This window comes from Symsagittifera roscoffensis, chromosome 9, assembly GCF_963678635.1.
Source record: "Symsagittifera roscoffensis chromosome 9, txSymRosc1.1, whole genome shotgun sequence".
Taxonomy (NCBI): Eukaryota; Metazoa; Xenacoelomorpha; order Acoela; family Convolutidae; genus Symsagittifera; species Symsagittifera roscoffensis.
This window is the reverse complement of record NC_087070.1, coordinates 35,971,808-35,993,333: the sequence shown is the minus strand read 5'-3', so window position 1 is coordinate 35,993,333 and position 21,526 is coordinate 35,971,808. Positions and strand designations below refer to the sequence as shown.

General features: G+C 33.5%; 1 protein-coding gene across 1 annotated transcript in view; it reads left to right on the top strand.

Annotated features, from left to right (window-relative positions):
• The window catches only part of LOC134853958 (uncharacterized), a gene marked incomplete in the record, with an annotated part of 28,367 nt that extends 19,101 nt beyond the window's left edge, over positions 1 to 9,266 (top strand). Inside the window, 7 exon segments of the mRNA XM_063869975.1 lie at positions 3,459 to 3,607; positions 4,227 to 4,451; positions 5,598 to 5,726; positions 8,037 to 8,171; positions 8,566 to 8,622; positions 8,700 to 8,750; positions 9,082 to 9,266. Coding sequence (XP_063726045.1) covers positions 3,459 to 3,607; positions 4,227 to 4,451; positions 5,598 to 5,726; positions 8,037 to 8,171; positions 8,566 to 8,622; positions 8,700 to 8,750; positions 9,082 to 9,132 — 797 coding nt within the window.
• Between the last annotated feature and the right edge of the window lie 12,260 nt (positions 9,267 to 21,526).

Here is a 21,526-nt window from a genome sequence, read left to right as displayed (position 1 = left end):
GTTTACATTTGAAAAGATATTTCACCTTGTGATCATTTTTCGTAAAGTTGTGGGGGTTTAAAGATTGACATTGTGGCCAATTTGGGACAATTAACGCGGCGATAAATTTCGCGCTATTAACGCGTAAGCGGAGATTTAATTCCGTTTTAGAGATCGTTCCAAATTGGTTAAAATAAGCTTATTTGCCAAATTGATCTGTTACAAGGAGCGAAATCTATCCTTTTGTACTTAAAATGGTGTGTGGGGGGATGATTTCAGAAAAAAAAGTTTTAATTTTATTTTATTACCTTTAATTTTTTTTATAGGTTATTACTGCTCCAAAAACATTAAAAAGCAGTCGGAACATTCAGGGCTTCGCCCTGATACGAGCAGTCTTGTTCTTATTATAAGCAGTTTAATTACAAACTCGTACAAATTTAGTATCGTGGAGTGATTCTGGATCAATATATAGCATTCAAAAATGACTTCAAAAAATGGCCTACCGAACAAAAACTTTAATTAAACATAGTTGCAAAAATTAGTTTTCATAAAAAGTTCTATAATATGATTATTGTAAGCGCATTTGACATTAGTAATTTGCAATAACCCGTCATCTTGCGTAACAGAAAATCAACAAACTTAAGGATAGTTGGATAAAAAAAACACAGCCGTGTTAAGGATCAATGGATAAAAATCGGTGTTTATAGACTTTTATTGTCTGTCTTCAAAACACTTTTGAAAAACAAAAAACGAACTTGTTTCAATATTAATCAATTAAATTTTCGGCAAATTAACTATCAATAAACCCATTATGATTGATTTTGATTAAACTGGTTATGCCAAAATTGATTTCTATCGACCAATTTTATGATTTTGTATTTTCAGTTTGGTTTTCAAATCCGAGATACAGTGATGGTTTTTGTTCCGACTTTCGATACGAAAGTAACGGAATATTTTGTGCTCGGGGTGGTTTTTTTTCTTCAGACAAATTTCGACTTTTTAACTAGCCCTTTTTGACGAATTTTTTTTTTATATCATTCGAAAGCCATTATTGTTTTGAGTTTAAATTTGAAAAGATATTTCACCTGTGATCATTTTTCCTGAAGTTATGAGGGTTCAAAGATTGCCATTTTGATCAATTTGGGACAATTAAAGCGTGATATAATTCGCGCTATTAACGTGTAAGCGGAGATTTAATCCGTCTTATAAATCGTTCCAAATTAGTTGAAAGAAGCTTCTTTGCCATAATTGATTTATTACAATGAGCGAAGTCTATTGTTTTGTACTTTATATGGCGTTTTGGGGATGATTTTCATAGACAAATTTTCAAATTTAGAAAAAAAGTTTTTCATTTTATTTTGTTTCATTTAATTCTTTATGTTGTTTATGTTATTACTGCTCCATAAACGTTAAAAGACAGTCGGAATTTTCAAGGCTTCGCCCTGATACGAGCAGTCTTGTTATAACTTTATTGTATAATTTGTGCTCGAAATTTAGTTTCAATTTAAAGTTTTGCAAAATCTAGTTTAGAACAAATAAGCAAATATACGGAGAAAAAATGGGATATTATTGTTTGTAATGGGGAAAATTGTCTAGAACTTAAGGCTGGCATAAAATTGTATATGAAAAAAAACATGAACTTTTATTGAAAAATATTATTATTTAATGGAGATTTTTCTTGGAAGATAAGCGATTATGTTGAACCATTAAATCATTTAGAGCGAAGCCCTGGAATTTCCGACTGCCTTTTACGGTCTATGGAGCAGTAATAACATGAAAAAATTAAATGTAATAAAATAAAAACAAAAAAAAAGTTGAAGAAATTTGAGATTTTTTGTGAAATCATCCCCCATTACGCCATATAAAGTACAAAATTGATAGATTTTGCTTATTGTAACAAATCAATTATGGCAAATAAGCTTCTTTCAACCTGTTTGGAACAATTTCTAAGACGGATTAAATCTCCGCTTAAACGTTATTAGCGCGAAATATATCGCGCGTTAATTGTCCCAAATTAGCCAAAATGGCAATCTTTAAAACCCCAACAAGACTGCTTGTATCAGGGCGAAGCCCTGAATGTTCCTACTGCCTTTTAAGATTTATGGACCAAAAATAACTTTAAAAAATTAATTGAAATAAAATAAAATGAATTTTTTTATATGAATTTTTTTAAATGCAAATCATCCCCCACACGCCATATAAATTACAAAATGATAGATTTCGTTCCTTGAAACAAACCAATTATGGCAAATAAGCTTCTTTCAACCAATTTGGAACGATTTCTAAGACAGATTAAATCTCCGGTTACGTGTTAATAGCTCGAATTATATCGCGCGGTAATTGTCCCAAATTGGTCAAAATGGCCAAAATCGCAACCTTTAAACCCTCATAACTTTACAAAAAATAATCACAGGTGAAATATCTTTTCAATTTTAAGCTCATAACAACAATATCTTTTGAATGATAAAAAAATTCCGTCACAAATGGCTAGTTAAAAAGTCGAAGTTTGTCTGAAAAAAAACCCATCGTTGTTACGAAAAGCGAAACAACAAAATTTTAGTTCAAAAAAAATGATCCATTTAGATCAATTTTTACCCATAAAATATCCATGCATGTGATCAGTTAAAGTTGTGATTGATTGCTGTGATTGATTGCTGTGATTGATTGCTGTGAGTCAACTTCAATTCACCTTCTAATGAGGAAACTTGTTGTTTTTCCCGATAACGATCTGCCATTTTAATAATGTGCGATTTGGGAAAACCAGACAACATTTGTCAACAGCTTATATTGAAACAAGTCTGCTCGTATATCAGGAAAGCCCTGAAGGTTCCAACTGCTCCTTATTTAGTCTTGACAAGTTTTTGTTAAGTAAAACTTCGATACACAATAAATTTTTTTCTCCCAATATCGAGCGTAAGTGCTAAATTTTGAGTCGAACCAATTAGTTGACCTCAATTCAACTATGGAATGATTTCAGTGCGGATAATTTGTCAGGCATAAATATTTCGCGTTTTGAAAGTGTCAAGTTTTCTTCGAGCAGCGTTACCATCCCCATTGTTATGTATTGCAAGCATACTCGCTCAGAAATCCAACGATTTTCGAATCCATATTCATACGCTGTCGACTTTCTTTGAAAAATTGGTCTGAATATAAAAAACACCCCAGACATATGTCTGCCTGACTCCCTTTGAAATTCGGAACAAGAAACTACAAAAATCACCACATTGATACATACACATGAGAGAATCATTTTTGTTTGTCGAAAAATTCAATTGACAATACAGAAATATCTTTATTTAGAGGTCCGCTTGGCACTTATAGACGAGCGCTTACAGTCTAATACTTTTTTGCACAATTAATTCAACTAAATAATTAATAAGTACTTACCAATGCCATAGAAGTAAATCAACTATAATTCGTTTTAAAAAGCAAAACCATACTTTTGATTTTGAAATTTTTTTAAGTTTTATTTATTCCAGGGTCCAAGACTCCCAAAGGGACAGCTGCCCTGGACAGAGACAAAACATACTTTCCATTTGGGAAACCAGGCAGTGGGGCGCCTATCACAGACTCAAACACGGGCAAAGTGAAGACACTGCTGAACGGAAAGTTCCGACAGGACTATTACGTAATTAAGTTACTGTTATGTAATAAAGTAACTGCAATAAAATTACTGCTCTAACGGACCTGGAAACTACTTTTGAATTGAGAGAAAAAACTTGAACGACAAGTTAGTTTAGCTGAAACGAAAAAAGGAGAAATTTATGAAAAATTAGTATATTTTATCAGTAGCGGATTAAGGAAGAAGCGGCGGGGAGGAAGCAGACGCCCCTATTTTTCCAGGAATTCGACCCCCTGCCTACCCAAAGTGTCCCCCCTTTGGCTCTATTTTAAGACATCCATTTTTGGTTGACTGGTCATAAAATTTTTTACAGGTGCCTTCGGCTGCAAAATAAACTAATTTTGTAGGGGGAGCGCACCCATTCTTGTAAAAAAAAAATAAAAAAATTGCAGTCGGACATTGCAATATTTTTTCACATTTTTTTGTTTTTCATAAGAATAGGCAAAAAATTGTAGAGTTGGCATTCCAAAAATGGATGTACTAAAATAGGATCAAAAACGAGGGGTACGATGTTGAAGGGATCCAAGTCCTTGGAGGCGATTGGGGGGTGGTGGGAGGGATTGTGGAGAAGCTAATGTTTGTCAAACGCCCCTGAACCCTAAATTAATACGTGATTTTCTCGCAGTGTCTGGACAACAAAGACCAGCAGTCGAATGTGAAGAGACGGCGGGAGCTTCTGGACGAGCAGAGGAGAGATATTAGTCAAGCAGAATGGAAGCGGCGAGAGATGGCGAGGGAGATGCGGAATGCACCTGGCAGCTCAGTGGACTTGGTGGAGAAGATCAGGTCTTTCAATGAGAGGTATCCCCCCGCACCCACTTCGAGGGGGTCCTCCGACATCACCAGGAAGGTCAGTTGTCATACTTTGTAATTGGTCAAAGGAACGATTCAGAGATGGACTTCCATGGACAGGTAACCCGGGTGATACTGTTTTCACCATATATCTTTTTATAACAACTCTATTAAGTTCATTTTGGCTACCCCCCCCCCCCCCCCCCACCTGCAAAGATATACAAAATAAAAATTTTGTTCACGTTGCTCGATTGCTATGAAAATTGGCATGCGAACTGATTAGGCCATGGCAAACATATTTGGCATTCGTAATTGCCCTTGTAAAACCACTCCTTAGACCATAAAATTGATGCTCGTGTGAGGTGGGTGGGGGAAAAGGAAAAGAGCCTTCATTTTATACAACGTTAAGCATTAGCATTCGACCAGCTCGAAGTGGAACAAAATCACAATATACAATCACATTCACACCACGACATCTTAAGCAAAGCACAAACTAAATGTACCATAACTGTTTTTTTATTCAAATAGTCTTAATCTCTATGTTCGAACTTTGGAAGAAAGTTTTTTGCATAAGTTTCTTTTTTTGGGATCAGCTTTAAAAACTCTGTAGCATTGCTTTTTTAACTTTTAAGTTTTCAATAAAAATTATTTCGAAATCAACAGAAACAATCTTCTTCCTCGTGTAGAAGGGGAGCAGTGTTCTTCCTCGTCTCCGGCTCTCAATCTCCGCCTCCTGCAAAGCACTGTCAATAAAAATTTGGCCTTAAACGTCATTTTTGGGTCAATTCAAAAATGTTTAAATGAAAAAAATTCGCCTCTAGATTTTCTGCATGTTGGCTTCAGGATTAGTTGACAAAAATGCGATATTCAAATGCTTCATAAGGACTGTGAAGAGCCTTCACTGTCCTTCTGAAGCATTTGACAACTTCATTTTGCCCCAAAATGGGGTCGTCAATTTGAGTCGTCAAATGGATGTCCCAAAATAGTACCAAAGGGGGATCCTTCGGGGGGTCAGGGGGTCGAATCCCTAAGGGTGGAGAGTCGTCCCTCCTACATCCGTCCCTGGCGCAGAGAGTGAATTTGTGAGCTACAGTTCCAAATGTCGATAGTAACTCTGTCGCATCAACAAATAACTTGGCGCGAGTTGAAAAAGAAAATATTTCAAATGCTTTTTGAAATGCGGAATCTGTACTCCTGTTTTCAGCACTTTGACATAAGATACGCAGATCCCCAGACTTCTAGACTGTACAGTGAGGAACTGGATCGCCAGTTCCTCCAGAAACAGTTCGAGAGGTTCGAACGGGAAGTGAAAACTCACAGAGACGAGAGGGAGGTTTGATACGTGTGTTGCTTGTTCCTGTGTGTGTTTCAAAATGCGTGTTAAATTGAATCAGATCCAATTAATATCTGTGTTTCTCATTATACTTCCCTGAAAATAATATTTTGGGACTCTATTAACATTTTTATTCAAGTTTTTGCCCTTTCCTCTGTACCTGGTTGACTTTCATGGGCGCAATTTTGAAATTTGAAGAAAAAGAGGTTTTAAAAAGATTTAAACAAGTCACAAAAGAAAAAATTTTTTTAGGCAATGTTTAGCCATTCTAACGAAGCTCGTCAAAGATGTGTTCTGATTGCCAAAGAGCAAATTCTTGATCTTAAAACTGATATTGAAGGATCTTAGCTAAGCTCTCACATAATGTTTAATAAAAAACGCGGAAAAAAATTCAGCTTCAAAATAAATTATAAGAATTATAATAAATTATTTATGTACTGATCGATTTTTAGTCAAATTTTGTTTAAAAACTTAATTTTGTTGTGTTCTTTTAAATTCTACAAGAAATTTATGCTTAGCTGAGGTTGAGATCATTAGTTTTCCAATGAACTCGACTGCTTTTATTTATGGACAAGGTTCTTATGAGCAGTTATGTACATGTTAATTTTTTTAACAACTTTTTTGAGAATTTTTGTTCCGACTTTCGATACGAAAGTAACGGAATATTTGTGCTCGGGGTGGGTTTTTTTTCTTCAGACAAATTTCGACTTTTTAACTAGCCATTTTTGACGGAGTTTTTTTATATCATTCGAAAGGTATTGTTGTCCTGAGCTCAAATTTGAAAAAATATTTTACCTGTGATCATTTTTTGTAAAGTTATGGGGGTTTAAAGATTGCCATTTTGGCCAATTTGGGACAATTAACGCGCGATATATTTCGCGCTATTAACGCGTAAGCGGAGAGTTAATCCGTCTTAGAAATCGTTCCAAATTGGTTAAAAGAAGCTTATTCGCCATAATTGGTTTGTTACAAGGAGCAAAATCTATCCTTTTGTACTTTGTATGGCGTGTGGGGGGATGATTTTCATAAAAAATTTCAAATTTTGGAAAAAAATTTTTTCATTTTATTTTTTCTTACATTTAATTTTTTAATGTTATTACTGCTCCATAAACCTTAAAAGGCAGTCGGAACATTCCGAGCTTCGCCCTGATACGAGCAGTCTTGTTATATTGAAATATTTGCTTCGTCAAAAACAGGTGTGGGCTTTTTTTAAAGCTGCTTCGGGTACTTTCTTCAATTTTTGTCATTCATTTTTGTACATAACGAGAAATAAAGTTTTATTGGTTTTTAAACGAATACTTCTCATGGCTCCTTAAAAGCAACGCTTTTCTTTTTTGGCTCAGTTAATTCTCTTTATATATGTTTGTTTTCTATCATATTAAATCATATTAAATATCTTTTTTCTATCATGTTTCAATTTTTCATGAATTTCAAGTAGTTACAAAGAAAATGACAAAAACGAGAAGAAAATAGCAGTATAGAGAAGAAAATGTTCATTTGTTTCATCGGGTGAAAAGCAAAACTTCCACCTTTTGTGGTCCTTAAATGTAACTGTTTCCCTTTTTCACTGAGAGCAGCTGTTTTGCTCCTGCTTAAAAACCATAGGCAAATTTTTTGGACTGAGAAGTGTTGCTGGCTTACAAACTTTGAACAGATATTGTAACTTTTCTTTTTCTTGATTTAATATGTGTGTGGTAGTTTGTTGTCTTTTCGGTTAAAAGTTGAACCAAATGAGCTCTTAGATAGGGGGTTAATATACCCTAGTCGATCAAGGGAGGTTATCTTGCAAGATCTTGCAAGATTCTTGCAAAAGAGGGTTATCTTGCAAGATCTTGCAAGATGGAGGTTATCTTGCAAGATCTTGCAAGATGGAGGTTATCTTGCAAGAATCTTGAAAGAGGAAGGCTATCTTGCAAGAATCTTGCAAGAATCTTGCAAGATAACCATCCCTTGATCGACTAGGGTATACTTAGCTTCAGGAAAACGTTCTGAACGCATTTTTTGACAAAGTTTTCAAAAAAAACAAAAAAAATGCCATTTCTCTTAGATGTATTCTCGACATATTGCTGGTCGGGAAAAATTTTAGCTCAAAGCTGACTTTTCAATTTCTTCAATTTCCTTTGCAAAAATTCTGAACCGCCCCCCTAGTTTTTCAAAAGTTTGAATATTGTTAAAAGTTTTTCAAAAAAATCAAACTGTTTTATTCGACTTTCCGGACCTTGCGTCGCGACAGTTGCGACTCAATTCGCGACTTTGGATGCCCGTCGGTTCAAAAACGAATGCCGCTGACTTGTTCTTTTGATGTTTAAGCATGAGCACGCGATGAATTCGTACTTCTGGAAACCAGACGGTCACGGAGCTCCCTCCCCCTACCGACCAGCCGGCAACAGAAGAATGAATCTCGGGCAGTCACTTTACCCCAACCCAAACGGATCCACATACCAGGTTTCCACTACTTAATTCCTGCCAACTGTTTTTACTCAAAAATATTATCGGAATAGTCGTGGAATTAGTTGCTTAGTTGTGGAATTATATTGTAATTAACTTCGAATAATTAGTCAAGGCTTTGCCGAAGGCTTGTTTGATTTTCTGAAAAACACGATTTTTTTGTAAACAGTCAAACTTACCACGAAAATGTCATACATAAGTATTTTGGAAGTTTAGACTGCCTTAACTTGGCTTAGTTTATAAAATTCAATTATGAAAGATTTGTAAGGCTTTGATTAGTTGAGTTTTTTTGGCTGTTCCAGATTTTAGGATTTTGCTATTTTGTTTCGCAGTGTTGCGACCAGGAATAGATATAATAACATTTCTGTTCATTAAATATGTTGTGTTTCAGAAAATATTTCACCCTATAAGAAAGTCAAACTCAGAGACGAATGTCTCGAAACCCCTCGTAAGTGCCGCTACAATTGTGGTTAAATTTGCAAAGTTAAGTCCAATTTGAATTTACTTTTTCTCTTTTTTCTTAAGGCTTCTCCGAGAGAAAACAACTTGTTCTGGTGGATGGACACGCCCCCAACTGTGAGTTTTAATAGTACCAGTTCTCGGTTTTTATAGTTCAAAACATTAAGCTTCGATGGAAAACAAAGTTATGAAAATTTTGATGCGAGAAATTAACATTTCAGTTCGGCTAGTTCGATCATCAGTCGAGTTCGTATTCGAGCGAATGAGCTAAAAATTGATGAAATGTAGAAAAAAGTTTTTTAACAAAATTAGCACCCAAGATTCTTGCTGTTTGACCGCTAAAGCCTTCAAGGAGAACAAAATTTGTTAGAAAACACACCCACCGTTCAAAAGAAAAACATCACTTCGTTTTAAACATTAGAGAATATCAATTTCGGGTTATTTTCAGGTCGACTACAAGCTGACAGCTCCATTTGCAACCTCCAGTGAAACTTTTTAGAGTCCAAATTTTTATCCGCAAACTGAATTTGCTGAAAATAGAGTTGCCAAAGTTGTAGAGTGTAGATATAAATTTTCAATTTAAAATGTAACCTCATTCAGATTTCCCTTATGTAGTGTTTAAACTTGCAGACTCGCTATGGAATTTCATGGATAAAAATCAATTACAAATGAGTTTTATTGTAATTATCTATAAAAGTGAAAAAAAATCTATTTCAACCAGCTAAAATGTATAGAATGCTATTAATTAGTGCAGCATTAAAATCTATCGCAAATCAATTATAATCGGTCATTTTTCACTTTTGTAGATAAAAACAAAAAACACTCCTTTATAATAGTTTTTTTCCCACTTTATTGAGGTGCGAATTTTAATGCACATTAAATCTTTTGTACGTTTTAAACTAAAGATGGGGAACTGTTCTTTAATTTCAACCATCTTTTTCTGCGCATCATTGTTTTTTTCTTACTCAATCTATGTTAATCAAATTTGTCCCTGGGTCGAGGTCCGCGACTTAAGAAAAGACAAAGCGACTCAAGTTTGGCAATTCTAGACTGGCGTGACTTTAACTTGGCAATTCCAAACCGGCGCGACCGAAACTTGGCAATTGAAGACCGGCGCGACTGAGAAATAACCACCGCGACCGGCGCAACTCAAAGCACCGTCGAAACTGGCGCGACCTAAGGTAATGGCGCGACCGGCGCGACTGAAAATTTTCAATTCCAGAACGGCGGGACTGAGAATAAGCCGACGCGACATGCGTGACTTAGCAAAATACCAAAAGTATTTTCTTAAATCGCGCCGTCGGTCTGATCTTAAGTCGCGCCGCTTCAGTCTTTTTCTAAGTCGCGTCTCTCAAATCTTTTTTTTAAGTCGCGCCACTTAAATCTTTTCTTAAATCGCGCCGCTCAAGTCTTTTGTTAAGTTGCGCCGCTTAAGTCGCGCCGCTAAAGTCTTGTTATAAGTGTATGTATTTATATATTTACGTATATATAAACTTTGGGAAGGAGTGCTAAAAGTTCTTACAAAATTAACTTTTCTAAATGATCTTAAAAAATAATGTTCATTCAGGGGGATAATTGAGTAGGTATTTATGTATGTTTGTATGCATTTATGTAAGTATGTATTGTATGCATTTATGTACTCTAAATTTGTCAGGGATTGCGGGCCGAAAAACTGCAACGGTGTTTTTGACCTGTATTTTCAAAATTTTGACCATTAAAGAACTTTTAAAAAGTTTTTTGGTGGGGGGGAAGTATTACAGCGCGGATGATTAGTTATGTTGAAGGGGTTGGGTACTGGTTAAAAGAGCAAGTGTTAGGAAGGGGGATTTAAGTTGGGAATAAAACCGTTTTGCAATTTGATGTTTAGAAATCGAGTTGCCCCTAAGGTCGTTTTGCACAATTTATGCAATTTTTATTTGATAAATACAGTAATTCGTGCAAAATGATCGACGCAAAAGAAAAATATGAAAAATCCAATTCGATTGGATTAAAATTAGTTATAAATGTGATAGAACAATGATTTATTGTCGATTTTTTATTCAACTGGTTGTTTGAGAGCAACATAGGAATCCATTATATTTTAAACAATTTTGATCTGAAAAACCTATTAAAAATGATTTTTTTCATTTTACTTTGATACCGGGAATGTTCCGTGTTTCAATTTGGAAAAAAGTATGGGATTAAAGGATCATCATTACGAGGCCATACTCTGCACTCGGTAGGCGCAAACTTTGGTGTGGGTGTTTCACTAAAATTCAGAGACAAGTCTTCAACCATGTTGAAATTTCATCGGCACAATCGAAGAAAACACAACGAAAAAAAATCAAAAGAGCGATCTTTTTTATTAATCCGCTTACAGTTCACATATACACAGTTTGGCCTTGTAATGAGAGCTAACACGCTCCACACAAAAAGACGCATGACTTTAGAACCACCAACTTTAATTTTATTATTTGTCTAAAGTATTTTGTTTTAAACAAAACTGTCAAAAATTTTGAATAGTATTGAAGTTTTCAATTTCGAAAGCCACTCCAAGTGCAATAGTGGTCTCTAAAAATTTTTTTTTTGCATCTAATAATCCAAATTATTGGATATTAGATAGCTCTTCCGTAGTGACTTTGGCGTTATGTCTGAGCTTGCGCAAACCTGCGTCTCTAATAAAAAGAAAGTAACGAGCAATACTTAGCCCAAAATAGCTATTGTGAAACGCCAAAAATCATAGGGAAAATTATATGGTAGTCTACGGCCTAAGACTGTTGCATGAAAGTGAGTGAGGAAATACTAAAAGTTGTGTCAAAAAAACCTGTTTTTAAAAAATTTTGCATCTAAGTTTGACCTTATGTGGTCTGCAAACCGTCTAAACACGCTATTAAAATCTTCAAAAAGTACAAAAAATATTCCAAAGTTAGACTTTTTTACTAATTTTTGACAGAGTTGCTGGCAGTCTCAAAGAAAATTTGATTTTTTTCTTCTATCTGGTAGCTTCCTTGGTTCATAATGAATTAAAATTTTGCAGTGTTTCTTGCACACAGCCTGGTGGAAACGCATACGCCTAGAACGGCAAAAATCCTGGTTTCGAATCTGACCGAGACCAGTTTTGTTTTCCAACATTAAATTTTCCGGTTCAAAAAAATTCGTCCTATTTTTTGTCTGCTCATGTTTTGTCGTATAGTTGCCTTATCTAACAATCGTTTAAGCAATTTCACTACACTCATTTCCAGTATTTGAAAAGTCCGGTCGAATCGAAGTTTGCTTTTCTCAATGTTTGTAACTTTACCAGCTCGATTTGTTAAAAAATCATTTTATTTAATTATTTTTTAAAATTTTTTATTGGCTTGATAAAAGTCGGCCTAAATGATATGGCTTCAGTGGCTTCTGATTGCCTCGTTACGTCCGAAAAAAGTTTTTGTGCGCATGCGTGTGCTCTGAGGGGAAATTTTTGTAGGTTAAAAGTTTTTGGAATTTATTTTCGACATGATGTGCTTCTGCTCATGTTTTTGTCGGCTTTGTTACCGCTTGGCAATTATCATTTGAAGTCCAATCAAACAGCCGGCGCATCTGGCGTATAGATGAAAAAAGTGCTAGAGACGGCAAAGATTTGCGGTTCGAATCCGGCTGGGCTCCTTTTTTGCAAACTAGAGTTTTTGTGTTTTTTCTGACTATCGTATGTCTGTTTATATTTATCGGCTTAGTTCCCGTAGCCGAACAGTGTAGCTATATTTCAAGTTGCTGTAATCCCCATTCTTGAGATGACAAAGCGCGGGAGTTCCACTCCAGTTGAGACCAAATAGAGATTTTTGGCCAATTTAGGTCGTCTGTCTGCTTATTTTTGTCTGCTTAGTTCCGTAGAAAGGACTTTTTTTGAGAACTTGGATTCTTTATAGCATTCCCAAAGCTCTGTGTAGAGTTTTTAACGGTGCAGGCAATTTTGTTTTGGATCTTTTGGACTTTTGTTGCAATTTTTATCGGCAAAAACAAATTTTTGAACTTTTTCGTTTGATTTTCATAGTCATTCTTATTTGTACCGCAAGTGGTGCGAAGCTCAGCTTCGCCTTTGTGTTTGAAATTGTCTTGACTTGAGCAACCTAGTTTGGTTTTTGGAGCAATCAACAAGCATTGTTCCGAAGGTCACTGCTTCGTATTTTGTTGTTTTTTTTGTTATGAAAACCACCATTACAGTAGTTCTATTTTAAAACAGTCGAAAGTCTCCACATTAATCATTCGATGTTCTTGTTATAATAGACGTCTAGAAAAACACCATAAAATTAGTTTTCGTTATTTGACGTCACATATTTTCAACATTGTCTTCAAAACTTTTTTTTTCTTGAAACTGATGGTATGCAATTGAAGCTTGACATTGGTTTTTCCCGATAGAATACAAAAGCTATTTAAATGTTTGTCTTAGAAGAGCAAAGCTTTTCACTTTTTTTTCAGCAGAGTAGCAAATTGTTAAAGCCAGGATGATTTTTCCTTGTAAGAAGCATCCGTCATTTGAACTTAAAGTATTTTGATTCTTTTTCTGCTAGGGAAATTGTTATCTCAACATTCAATCGAAACTGAAGGCTGATTCATTGAGAGCCCATGAAAAATCAAGAAACTCAGCAAAAACCCAATTGCCATGGAAGTTTGATTTTTTGCTTTTTATTTTTTTAGACATGTTTTTTGAACGTTGGGACGAATTCAGAACTCATTCGTGCCTTAAATTCTTTTTTGTTGAAAACACAAAAATTTTGTCCAAATTTTAATTAAATGAATTATGAGAAAATGTTGAATTTTAGCTATTCAATTGAATACTTTGCAAAATTGTAAAAAAGTAGCCATACTTTTTTTTAATCAGTAAATGCACTAGTATCCCCAGTTTATTGTCAACTTCTAATTCAATAGTCTGAAAAATACTCCATATGACTTTGGATGTTGCGGTTACCTTAAAACATTCTAATCAATGCTCTGTACAGAGCTGAACGTATCAGTTTTGGCGAAAGAAAAAAGTAGATGTGTGTTAATTTCACCAAAAAACCATACTCCAGATGGTTGGAAAAAACTAAAACGCTTGAATCTTAACATTATCAGACGAACAAAAAGGTTCAATTTTGAGCCAGATACAAAGCTTCGGTTCAAAATTTCCATCTAGCATTCGATAGAAAGCAGTGAGTTCTAATAAAAAAGTTCGTTCATTTTTGTACCTTGTAACGCAATTTCTTTTTTTCTGTGTTCTTTGGAAAATTTTGAAACAAAAAAATATATCTTTGAACGAAGAATAATCCGCAAAAACGGTGTCAATTGGAATGATAGACCATTTGATATTATGTTAGATATCTACGCTGATACGGAATATTTAATAAAACATCCATTCTGCCCTTTTTAAAACTTATATTCTTTTTTGACTCTGAAAAACCTACTGCAAACGATCCATCTGTGATAGAAACTTAATCCTGTGTATGTTAAAAACTTTTAAGGAAACAATTTTGATAATATATAAAACTTATGGCTGTTGAAAAAAAAACAAGATCTGCATCAAATTTCATTTAACAGAAGCCCTAAAACTTAAAAAAGTAAGTTGACATTTTAATTTGATACTTGCAAAATTGTTACAAATAGTGTGGCAGCTCTTAAATTTAGAAAAAGCATCAATACTAGTATATTGTCAATTTCTATTTTAATAGTGTGAAAGCTATTCCCTATGATCTTTTTTGTTGCGATTCCCAATGAATGATCTGTACCGAGCTCAATAAATCAATTTTGAGACAATGGGATTCGGCGAAAAAACGAAGTAGTTGTGATTTATTATCTCCAGCAAAACCATAGTCCACATTGTTGGAAAAAACGAAATTGCATGTGTTTCATATCCAACGGTTCGAACGATCCAAATTTATCCGTGCAAAAATTATTGCTTTTCAGTTCTTTCCGGACTTTACATCTAGCAATTAACGGAGAACGTTGATTTCTAAACAAAAAAGTTTCATTCTATGTCATCATTTACTGAAGTAGTTTATCCTTTTTTCCGACTTCTTAAAAAAAATTTGAATTTATTCTTTGAATTTCTTTGAATTTATTCTTTGAAAATTTTGCATTTGAATGAAGACTAATTCGCAAAACTAGCGTCAACTTGTTTGATACAACTTTTAATGCTGTGATAAATACCCAAATTGATAGGGTAGTAATTTCAAAACATCCATAATGTAAAATTTTAGAGTTTTGTTTTCGTTTGATTTTTAAAAACCTCACACAAACAATCCATCTATGTTGGTTTTGATATTATTAGCCGATCATTTAGGATTGCAATATTTTTAAGCGTTGCATTTAAGATGCTCTCGTTAAAATTCCAAAATGATTCGAGTCATGCTATTTGGCCGAATAATTTATAGACAATAGAACTTACTAGTCGAAAATGGTTGTCCTAGGAGTTAAGTTTGTTCATTCTACTTCACAAGTAATAATTGCTGCATGTTTTTTTTGCTTCTTGTAACTTTGTTGATCTCCAGGTATTTCGATGTTCAGATTTTACACTGATCAGAATAAGCGGATTTTTTTTGTTTTAAATTCCGCCTACGCGCACAAAAATACTTTCAAAACAGTTTACTATAATGTGCTGCTGGCAAAGCTCAAAAAAGTGACAAGGCCAAATAATGTTTTAAAATCTCTCTCGGCAAAAAATTAGATACAACCCTAAGCTTAGCGAAGGCTACCTTCAGACAATCTTATGTCTAAATACTGTGAAAAACTTGTTCTGTATATACTTCGAAGTACATTTTTTGCTCAAACCGATATAGGTGTTTTGTTTTTGAAAAGTTTTCAAATTTCAACACTCAATGTATCATGATTTATATGGCGGTCGCTTAGTAAAGAAGAATGAGTTTTGGCTGAGGTGGATTTGTCTAATTGAATTTCGAACGATGTAATTAAAAGTTCCCTCAATATCCTAGTGTCGAGAAAAATCTATAATAAGAGCATTTTTTGCGTCTAAATACTGTGAAAAACTTGTTCTGTATATACTTCGAAGTACAATTTTTGCTCAAACCGATATAGGTGTTTTGTTTTTGAAAAGTTTTCAAATTTCAACACTCAATGTATCATGATTTATATGGCGGTCGCTTAGTAAAGAAGAATGAATTTTGGCTGAGGTAGATTTGTCTAATTGAATTTCGAACGATGTAATTAAAAGTTTCCTCAATATCCTAGTGTCGAGAAAAATCTAAAAAAAGAGCATTTTTTGTGTCTAAATACTGTGAAAAACTTGTTCTGTATATACTTCGAAGTACAATTTTTGCTCAAACCGATATAGGTGTTTTGTTTTTGAAAAATTTTCAAAATTTCAACACTCAATGTATCATGATTTATATGGCGGTCGCTTAGTAAAGAAGAATGAGTTTTGGCTGAGATGGATTTGTCTAATTGAATTTCGAACGATGTAATTAAAAGTTCCCTCAATATCCTAGTGTCGAGAAAAATCTATAAAAAGAACATTTTTTCCTTTTAAAAAAACAATTGAACGGAGTCATGACTATTATTTTTGAAAAGCAAACTTTATCTGATAGAAATGATCTGATAAGAAATCTTAATATGAAAAAAAACTTTGCGTTTACGGAATGATCGTTTTGCATTGCTTGACCTCTTGAATGCATTTTTATGAAGTACCAGTGTGCTGAATTGTGCCTATTTCAGAAACCTTGTGACACTTTTTAAATCATTTTTAGTGCAAGTGAAGCGAAGCTCATAATTTCCAGTGAAATAAGAGTAAATTTCATTCAGCTTTGACTGATTGAATGCGAGTTTTCGTGAACTGATTGGCTTATAATGGCCCAAGAATCTAAATGGATGAGCACTTGATGCAGTGTAAAGTAATTGATTTTGTAAAAAAATTTGCAGCAGGTAAGTACTAAGAACTGCCACAGGCTCATAAGGCAAAGCGGCTTTTTGTTCGAGCTTCACACGAAAAAAAAACGCGATGATTTTTTATTCAAACTAATTTTAGCGATTGACAAAAAATTCATCTAGAAAAAGTTCAAAATCGAATAAAGTTATAGGGCTCCTGAGCGCAAAACAAACAATATACTCGTTACAAAAAAATTTCACGGGTGTTTCAAAATTGCTCATTAAACAATCAAAATTTTGTTATCACTTTTCTGATTATTAAAAACATTGAAACCCTGAGTGCGAAGGAAAAAAATGTTGCATGCGAATTCAATTGATGAACCTAATTGGTTTTGAAAACCTGCAAGCTTTTAAGGAACTATCTATGATGATATAGAATTACAGCAATTATTTAAACGTTGCACATTCATCCATTCTCAAAAGCGTTCCGAATTGAATTGAGTCATGCTTTGTGGTCAAATAATTCCATATTAATTAGTACTTACCCATCAAAATTTATTGTTAAAGGTAAAAAACAAAAATAAAACTTCAAAGTGCAATAATTGAATAATTCTGTCCATAAACTAAAGGACAATCGGTAAAATTAAGATTTTGGCTGCAGAAAAGCAGTTTTGTCTATTTTTGCTTTATACTTTTTTGTTGCTCACGAATTATAAGTAAAAAATGAACGAACAAAAAAACTTTGGAATGGTCATACGCGTAAAAAGTAACATTAAAAATCATTAACTAATTATCCCAAATCAGCGAAAGTTCTGATTGTCAAGCCAGTTAATTTTGCAAAAAATATTCAAAGACAAAATTTTGAGCTCAGGGCAAAAAAAAAAGTAAAAAAAGTCGGAAAAAATTTAACCAACATGAAAAGAAATAAATAAAGAAAAAAAAAGAGAGAAACATTTTTTTTCTCTAATAAAAACAAGCTAACAGACAATTTAATTTTTATCAGGCAAATATACAACAGTTTCAAGAGTTTTAGATTTTTATTTCAAGAATATATTAGAGAGAATATATGATAAATTGTTTCTAAATGACTATGCAAAGCATACAACCCTTGAAGGAATTTTTAGCAGTTGACACAAGCAAGAGATCATATTTGAAATATATACTAGTTTCATGCAAAAAGAGGTTTATAAAATTACTCAAATAGTACTGCAGCTTATCTTCTAAATTGTTAATTGACCACCGGTATCTTAGGAATTGTATATCATAATTTCAAATAGTCAATCAGAATAACAAAACCGTTTTTAAAAATGTTGCTTGGATTTATAATTTTTGGTTAAAATTTTTTTTAAAATAGATGCTTGAATTTACCGCAAAAACTAAGAAGCTTTTGAAGCTCATTTGTCGAGGAGAACTTCCCAGTATGAATTAACTCAGAGACATCAAATTGTTAAAGAAGCAAAAAGTAGGACCGAAGTGTAATCCTACCCTAGCGCTTAAGCGTTAAAAATCAAGGGTTTGAGATTATTTTTTTCGTTGATTAAAGATGTTGAACTCAAGATTGCAAACAAAAAAAACTTTTGACTGGTATTTTGACTTGGTAAAAGTCTGCGGGTTCAAAAATTGCCATTTTGGCCATGTTTTTATTACCATTTTTTATTGGCCATTATTTTGGCCATTTTTTTTTATTGGCCACGCAATTTGGCCATTGTTTTTTTGCTTTCTCAACAGCTATTTATGATGATGAAAACATTTCAAAACTTAATACTTGCAATTTTAATTGGTTAAATTCTGCGGGCTGGAGCTTGGCTAAATTGGCCATGTTTTTTTTTATGTTATGCGCGTTTTCATGGATTTATATATGATGATGAAAACCTATTGCAATTTTTTAAGCGTTGCAAATTAATCCGCTCTCAACTTGGTTCCAAATTGGTTATGATTGTGCTTATTGATCAGATAATTTCATAAAAATTCGATTGTTAAAGGAGGAAAACAAAAAAAGTCAAATCTAAAAAAAACTAAAGAATGTTTCTATATTTAAAATTGTTTGATTTACACTAAAGACAACCTATGCATTCAAGACTTTGGCGGGACACAAGCTGTTTTTTTGGCTATCGCTTTTTTGAAGCGACTAAGGTTTGAGCAAAATTAGTGGCATAGCTATGCGTAAACAGTAATGATAAAAAAAACGTTAGTTAATTATCCCATATCAGCCAAAGTGGGGATTCTCAATTGCAAAAAAAACTATCAAGCGTTAAATTTTCTTAGTCTTGATTTCCCGACAAAGATTGAAAGCAAAAAGGTCTAAAATTGTTTGAACAACAAAGGAAAAAGAAAAAAGAAATAATGAACTTTTTGTTTTCAATAAAAACAAGCTAACAGAGAAATTTTTTTACTTGGCGAATATAAGAAAACTTTCAAAATTTCAGATATTTTTGGGCGAGAGGAATTAAGAGAGAATAGACTGAGAGCATACTATGCTGCAACTCATTGTTTACAAGCATTCAACTCAACCCTTAATTTTAATACAGAGTGCAAAATATATAGGACCAAAAATAAAACTTCATCGTTTAAGCGCAAAACAATTAAGGTTTTGATTTACTTTTTTCCGTTGATTAAAGATATTAAACCATTGAACAAGAAAATTACAATCGAAATTTCTTGTAATTATATGTGGTAAGTTCGGTGGAATTGAAGTTTGCTAATTTGGCCGTGTTTTGGACTTCGTTTTTCAGGGAAAATTTATATTGATAAAAACTTATCGCAATTTAAATCAGCGAGCAACAAAACCGTTCCCGAAATTGTTCCAAATTTGTTCGAGTCGTGCACTTTATTTAAATGCTTCGATAAATACTATTATTTTGAAATCAATTCTTGACTGAAAAAAAAAGAAACTGAATTTTCAAATCATAATAATTGAAAAGTTCTATCCAGGAAACGGTTAGAGATAAAATTAAGGACCAAAGGAAAAATCACGGCTTCGACTGGACACTAGCAGTTTGCTTTTGCTAGATTTTTGAAATTAAAAAAATATTATTAAAAATCGAAAAAATAAAAAATAAGTAAGGCATAAACAGTAAATTTGAAAACTGCCAGGTAATTATCCCAAATCAGTCAAAGTGGGGACTCGCGCAAAAAGGAAGGACTGCGCAAAAAGGAAGGAAAAAAGAAAGGAAGAAAACACAAAAATCTTGTTACTTTATTAAATGCAAGCTACCAGAAAAAAAAATTTCTTGGCAAATAAATAAAAGACTCAGAACACCCAAATATCTATCAGCATGAGAAAATCAGAAAGACTAGCATAGAAGCATGCTATATGCATACTTAATGTTTACCCCTATAACCATAATCAATTTACTAAAGCAAGAAATCTTATTTGAAGTTTTTAATAGTTCCAAGCAAAAACATATGTTTAAAAACAACATACTCAAATAGTACTACAGTATATCTTCTAGTATCATTTGTTTTGTGATCACGGGTGTCTTAGGATGTTTCTCTACTGGTATCAAATCATAAACCAAATTAACAAAAACAAACGAAAACTTCTATTTGTTCAATTGTTTAAACCTTTGGTTGGATATATCGCAAAAACTCAGAAGGTATTAATACTCGCTTTTTGAGAAAAAGCTTCTGAATTTGAACAACAGAGAGGCATCAATTTTGTTTCAGAGAGCAAAAAATAGGGCTGAAACATGAACCCTAGTATCTAAGCGTTAAGCAAACAAATTTTTGAAATATTACAAATAAAATATTGAAATAAAAAAAAACTTAATATTTGCAAATTTTGTTTGATGAAAATTTTTAGGTTTGTGATTTGTTAGTTTGGCCAATTTTGAATAATCTTAAGCGCGCTTTAGAAGAAATATTTATGATGATGATAAAAATTCATCGCAGTTTTTTAAACGTTGCAATTTAATCCGCTCTGAAAGTTGTTCCGAACTGATTTCAGCCGTGCTATTTAGTCAAATTTTTCCATATAAATTAATACATACAAACCACTAATGATTGATAAAGTCAAAAAAGATCAAAATTTCGAAAACAAATGAATTGAATTTTGATATCCATGAAAAAAAATCAAGATGAACTAAAAAACAATTCGTAAATTCAAAGCTTTGGCTAGACACAAGCAGTTTTGTTTGTTTTTGCTTCATTTTGTTTGAAGCACACAAGTTTTGAGTAAAAAGCGAACAACTAAGAACTAGTGTAGTAGTAAATCATAAACAAAAATTTTGAAAACTGTCAGTTGATTATCCCATACCAGTCTATAGTACTTCGGTTAGCATTTAGCTGAAGAATCTTATAAATTTTATTCATAATAAGTGGTTGAACATACTTTTTAATCCGAATAAATGAAATGAGATGACAATCGGAAATGAGATTTAAAAATTTTTCTCAAGAAAATAAGCTTTAAAAAAGCCTTAAAGTTCTTGACCGACAAGGAGTCTATACAGTTTCTTCGAGAGTATCTTTCAAAATTTTTTAAAAAACTCGAAAAAATTTTAATTAAAAGTTTGTAATAGAAAAAATGAATCAGATCTGTGATACCCCGATTAAAATAATTTTTCTATTTATGCTCAGAAACCATCAATTTGCGTTGTAACAGTTTTTCTATCGAGGTTTTCCATACAATTTTGGTCCTAAACGTCTTAAGTTCAATTTGAGGTCATCCGGGGGTCACCCGGGGTCAATCTTCCCTATTCGGGTTTAAAATCCCATAGGGGTCCTACCTACCAAGTTTCATCCATATCTCAATAATGCTTCCCAAGTTATCCCATTTCTAAGGTCCATTATCACTTTTCCCGGGGAAAGGCTTTTAACACCGAAAGGAGTCGTCGGAGGAGTTTCAATCACGAGGAGTCTTTTTTTGGGGGTAAGTTGTAGTGTCTAATGCCGCCATAAAATCGATATGCCCTTGTTCATCATTTTGCGTAAATTGCCCACTTCCGGTTTAAAGGGTGGTTTTCCAAAGTGCTAATAACTCCCGGTTCAGCCGCTGGATTTGCTTCAATTTATAACACAAGATGTACTTCGTTGCTACCTATGCTATCCCAAAGTTTTAGCTTCCTGCGTTCAGTGGGGTCCGA